At 40.7% G+C, this 5,809-nt stretch overlaps 1 protein-coding gene across 1 annotated transcript; it reads left to right on the top strand.

Moving 5' to 3' along the window:
* The first annotated feature begins 1,242 nt into the window (after positions 1-1,242).
* Positions 1,243-4,068, top strand: LOC140211359 (cocaine- and amphetamine-regulated transcript protein). Its single transcript, XM_072281034.1, has 3 exons — positions 1,243-1,413; positions 1,764-1,847; positions 3,596-4,068. Exons 1-3 carry the CDS (start codon positions 1,273-1,275, stop codon positions 3,701-3,703), a joined length of 333 nt encoding a protein of 110 aa, XP_072137135.1. The 5' UTR covers positions 1,243-1,272; the 3' UTR covers positions 3,704-4,068.
* The last annotated feature ends 1,741 nt before the right edge of the window (positions 4,069-5,809 follow it).

The following is a 5,809-nucleotide window of genomic DNA, read 5'->3' as shown; positions in this document are numbered from 1 at the left end:
CACAGTGCCAAAGGTGGTCAAAACTGTCAGTGAGCTGGTGGTTTCTCCTTTCTACAATGAAATGCCTATGAGATGTCATTTTCAGTTCGGTTCTGAACCCACGGCCCTTTGGCAAGAAAGCTCCTTTTCTGAAGATTCTACCCAGTCAGCTTGTGTGGACAGTTTGGATAAAATTACGCCTGTTTTTCGATGTATTCGAAGTTAAACCGAGAGCATTTAGTTTTTAGGAAGGTCTCTGTGATCGTTGGCTGGAAACTAACACCTCGTTCGGTACTTTTCAAAGGCGTATTGTTGATTATAGTGCCGAGGGTCAAAAACATACTTGACAAATTTGTCGAGCTCTGCATCTGATATGAAAAGAAATAAATTAGTTCTTTTGGTTCCAGTGTGATTTACTTTCTATTTTTGAACATTCTTGAAACCTTATTGGACAGAGAGATTTACAACGCATCTTAAATATTACGTGGGGATCTAGGGCGTCAAGTGCTGAGGATCTATATGACTTAAAGATGGTGTCGAAGAATACAGTAAGGCTTTCAGTAAAGTGCATTCGAATTGGTTTACGATTTAAAATATTATTTAGGTTGCGATGTAACATTTTATTGATTTTTACAGCACAATAGATGCCACAGGAGTTTATGGCATGAATGTAGCTCTCGTTTGCAGCTTTATTTTGATGATACAATTACATTCTTTAGATACTTCCTGCTCCTAGTCAGTGAGTTAGACTCTTTTACGCACATACACGGGGAAATCATGGCGATGCGCACACGAATGAACCAGGAACCCGAGATTACTACAAGCAGATTTCCTTCTCCCCCTCTGTTTCTGCGGGCATTTCGCCTTCACGAGTACAACATATACCTTGTTGAACTTAATGTACACGCACATTTCATCGTCGTTTCTCCCCAAAATAAAAGGTCAGTACTCGCACTCTCATTCCCTTAAACACTTTTATCTGTTCTGACATGCGTATGCGATATAATTCACTGACATTGAACAACAATAACTCAGTAGCTTCTTTGCCTTCTTCCCCCGAGAGTTGCTTTCTTCAGTCAAGAAAGAATCGAATGTTTTCTTCAGAAAGGATCGCTTTCTTCCGCACTCTTTCATCGCTCGGATTTGCGTTGTTTCTGACGTCAATGTTCCAAGCTGCTGATTGATTTTTTGGGGAGTTGTTTACTTATCTGAAAAGTGATGTTGGCTATAAAAAGGCCGGTGGAGTTCAAAGCCGAATCTTTTCGGAGGTGGTCGTTGTGGGTGTTCAGCATCATGGAGAGCTCTCGGTTCTGCCTTCTGACGCTGCTGAGCGCCGCGCTGTTCTTTCATTCCCACTGCCAGCATCCCAAGCTGCGGGAGCGATCTGTGGATCACCTCTCAGTTAAAGAGGACTCCTCGCAAGAAAAAGAACTGGTACTGTAGTATGATACTTTGCTCGTTTTATTTGACTTGTTTTTTTTAGAGTTCCTAAATTTATCTGCAGAAACACATTTGATTTTACAGTGTATCGAAATGTCCCACACGGCAGGTGGTACTTTAATTTCCGTACAAGTTAGTGGATGGAGTTGTAAGCAGTGTTTCCTTCTCTGAAATAACACCCCCTTTTGTTCGAAGGGTCAAATAGGTAAGATCAGCAGGTGCAGATACAGGTCTCCAACTTCCTCTTTTGTTGCTAACAGCTCCGTTCGTTCTCCGGAAGGAACGCTGGTGATGCCCTCGCCTTTTGGCTCTCATAAAATATTAAAGTGTATGCTTTTGCGCAGATTGAAGCTTTGCAAGAAGTTCTGGAGAAACTGAAGAGCAAACGGATGCCAACTTACGAGAAAAAGTTTGGAATGGTCCCGATGGTAAGAACTTTAATTAAAGTATTGTAGAATCTCCTTCCACCTGTTCCTCCAATGCGGATTTCTGTCTCCTATTGCTCCATATCAAGGTCCTTCCCCGAGCACCGCCTCCTCTAAACTCATAAGAACCCACGAACTAGGAGCAGGAGTCGGCCATCTGGCCCGTCAAACCTCCACCACCATTCAATAAAATCATGGCTGATCTGGCCATGGACTCATCTCCACCTACTTGCCCTTCCCCCATAACCCTTAATTCTCCTGCTATGAAAAAATCTATCGAACTGCGTCTGAAATATATTTACTGAGGTAGCCTCCATAGCTTTATAGGGCAGAGATTCACAGGTTCACCACTCTCTGGGAAAAGCAGTTCCTCCTCATCTCCATCCCAAATCTACTCCCCCAAATCTTGAAGCTCTGTCCCCGACATCCAGGCTCAGTCACCAGTGGCAACAACTTTCTTGCCTCCATCTCATCCGTCCCTTTCATAGTGTTATATGTTTCTATAAAATCCTTTCTCATTTTTCCAGAAGAATTACAAATTTAGATCTGTAATATAGCAAACTTTTTATGCCAAGCAAATTGGTAAAATATCACTAGATTTTGAATGAGAGGCAAAAGATTTAAAAGGGACCTGGAGGAGCAGGTTTTTCATGCAGAGGGTGGTGAGTATATGGAATGAACTGCCAGAGGAGGTGGTTGAGTCAGATACAGTTGTTTTTAAGGAGAACTTGGTCATGTACATGGAGATTAAAGAAAAATGGACCAGATACAGGAAATTGGGACTAGTTGAGTGGGCATGAACCCATTGGGCTGAAAGGCCTGATTCCATGTGTATTGCTGTAGGACTCTGTGATCCTAAATTAGGAACAATGTATTCATTAATAACTAAACAGAATGCAAACTGATATTGTCAAATATATAGTTAAAACACAAACTTGGTGTATGTAATGGAGATATATTGCTCCATTCAAAGTTGTGGAAGATTCACAATTCCTTTTGCATTTTTTGCATTGCTCTTGTTTAAATCAAGGTCATTCAGCAAAAGGAAATCGCTTCTTCAGTTGTTGGTTTATACAAGAGTAGTTGATGGGGCAAAGTTATATGTGGAGGAACAGGTTAGAGATGGGAGGTGATAAGGGTGATAAAGTCAGTCATGGAGGGCTGTGAGTGTGAGACGGGGACACCTTTGGTTTCACATGCTCTGGTTGCTATAGTGCAATATCTTCTTTAGACCCTTGGTTTAGATTGATACAGAGGAGGTAGTTGCTAGGAAGGTCTGAGCCAGTTGCAGATAGTAGTGTGGCTGAAAACTAGGGAGGGTCATCCATTTCACAGTAAAACCAAGAGAATCTGCTGATGCTAGAAATCTGAAGTAATGCTGGAGGAACTCAGCAGGTCAGGCAGCATCTACGGAGGGGAATAAACAGTCGACGCTTCGGCCTGAGACCCATCATTAGGACTCATAACACATTCCCTGATGAAAGATCTCAATCCAGAACATTGACTCTTTATTCCTCTCCATAGATGCTGCCTGACCTGCTGAGTTCCTCCAGCACTCGAGAAAAATAGAATTTGTTTTTCCCTAAGATGTGTGGCATTTTCAGAAATGAAGTTATTTTATTTCCAATGCTAATTAACATGACAGGATTTGACAGGGATATAACAATCTTTTCATTCAATCTTCAATGTGCATTCTATTATGTTTAATATTAATGATAAAAAGCTAATTGGTATTTTCTTTTTATTGTCAGTGTGATGCTGGGGAACAATGTGCTGTTAGGAAAGGAGCCAGAATTGGGAAACTGTGTGACTGCCCCAGGGGAACCTTCTGCAACTCGTTTCTCCTGAAGTGTTTGTAAAGAAAAATAACCAAATCTGTGCATTTGCAACACATCGTTATTTCAACAGTATCTAAATACTTGAAACTAATCCGGCCAATAAAAAGTAATCTACCTACCAAAAAAAGAATGACGAAGTGCATGGATATGACCGTGTGTGGGAGATGGAAAAATGTGTCCACAGTTGCTACGGCACGATCGTGTACAGTTGTGTCTGTAACCTTATGGTGAAAAGTTGTTTTTGCCTGTACTAGTTTCTGAGTTATGAATAGTTCACAATATACTGTGTGTTCATCTTTCAGTCACAGAAAGGTGTGACTAGTTTATAATACTGTATTTTTGTATTTAGAATGCATTGAACCTATGAATAAAATCCATTCTAGGCATCCTTTGCTCTGTCACAGTTCACTTTGTCAATCACAATGCAAACGAACCATACCAAAATGTCACAGGCTTTCATAATATTATAATTACTAATAAATAGATTGCTAAGATAAATGCTATGTTCACTTTCATTTAAATAATCATAAAATTCCAAATGCAACGACTAGCTAAAAATTAGGAATGATTTTAGTTTGTAATCACCCTAACGAACAAAACACCAGTGTTTATGGGGTAAATGATGTCACACTGCACTTGCCTGGAACATATTTCATGAAAGGAAAGACTGAGTGATTCCATCTTCTGTCACACTCCTCTACTCGGAATGATGAGCAGGCCCCTTGGTCTGTGTAAATGCTGCCTTTTGGCTGAGTGTTGATTTTTCCAGTGTGTGCCCTTTTTATTGATATACACCATTTGCTGTACTGAATTATTTTATCCACACTGAAATGCATAAGGTCATGTCTGAATTGAATTCTACATTCAGCTGTAATGAAATAAACATCACAGCTTGATTGAGACAGTTTGCACTTCTTACACTTTGACCTGAATAATTGTCTTTAAGGTAACTGTGAAGCTGATTAAATCTTTGTTGGTGAATGCACAGACATCAGGAAGCTGGTAGAGCTGGTATCTTACCTGCATAGAACATTGTCCTGCTCCCATCCACTGTCAATACGTTTTAGAGAGGATGCAGAGGAGATTTACCAGGATGCTGCCAGATTGGAAAGCATGTCTTATGAGGACAGGTTAAGCAAGCGAGGGCATTTCTCTTTGGAATCGGGGCAATGAGAAGTGGCTTGATAGAGGTGTACAAAATGATAAGAAGCAAATATACAGTGGATATTTGCCAGGCTAGAAATGGCTAATATGAGAGAACAGACTTTTGATGTGTTTGGAGGAAAGTATAGGGGGGTGGATGTCAGAGGTAAGTTTTCTACACAGAGAATGGTGAATGCATGGTTGGTGCTGGGGTGGTGGTAGATGTAGGGATGTTTAAGAAACTCTTAGACAGGCACATGGATGATAGAGAAATGGAGAGCCATGTGGGAGGGAAGGGTTACATTAATCTTGGAATAGGTTAAAATCTCAATAAAATATTGTGGGTCAAAGAGCCTGTGCTGTGCTGTGATGTGCTATGTTCTATGCTTAAACAGTGGATGCCCTTCCTCAGTAAAACACAATTTGCATAATCCAAAGAACACCATAAGACATGTGGACATTTATGAAAGACTGCATCAACTTGGGTCTTCAGCCAGAGTGCAAAATGAAACAAGCAGAGCAAATACAAAAAGCACGAGGTGAAGGAGAATCCTAAGGAATTCTACAGATATGTTAAAAGCAAAAGAATTGTAAGAGACAAAATTGGCCTTCTAAAAGATCAGAATGGTACTCCAGGGTTGGAACCAAATGAGATGGGGAGATCTTAAGTGATTTTTTTGTATCTGTACTTACTCCGGAGATGGACATGCAGTCTATAGAAGTGAGGCAAAATGGCATCAACTTCATGGACTCTGTACAGATTACAGAGAAGGAGATGTTTGCTGTCTTGAGGCAAATTAGGGTGCATAAATCCCCAGGGTTTGACAAGGTGTTTCCTTGGACCATGTAGAGGGCAAACGCAGAAATTGGTGGGGCCCTAGAAGAGATATTTATATTATGCTTAGACACAAGTGATGTACTGGAGAACTGGAGGATAGACAATGTTGTTCTGCTGTTTAAGGGAGGCTCTAAAAATAAGCCAAT

This window comes from Mobula birostris, chromosome 17, assembly GCF_030028105.1.
Source record: "Mobula birostris isolate sMobBir1 chromosome 17, sMobBir1.hap1, whole genome shotgun sequence".
NCBI classification, from domain to species: domain Eukaryota; kingdom Metazoa; phylum Chordata; class Chondrichthyes; order Myliobatiformes; family Myliobatidae; genus Mobula; species Mobula birostris.
Note: the sequence above shows the minus strand (reverse complement) of the source record. Positions and strands in the feature narration are given on the sequence as shown.

Bases quoted from the DNA above. Each gene is read 5' to 3' on its own strand.
- LOC140211359 (XM_072281034.1), top strand. From the start codon at position 1,273: ATGGAGAGCTCTCGGTTCTGCCTTCTGACGCTGCTGAGCGCCGCGCTG. The intron at 1,414-1,763 runs GTACTGTAGTAT...GCTTTTGCGCAG, and splicing joins CCTCGCAAGAAAAAGAACTG to ATTGAAGCTTTGCAAGAAGT. The intron at 1,848-3,595 runs GTAAGAACTTTA...TTTTATTGTCAG, and splicing joins AGTTTGGAATGGTCCCGATG to TGTGATGCTGGGGAACAATG.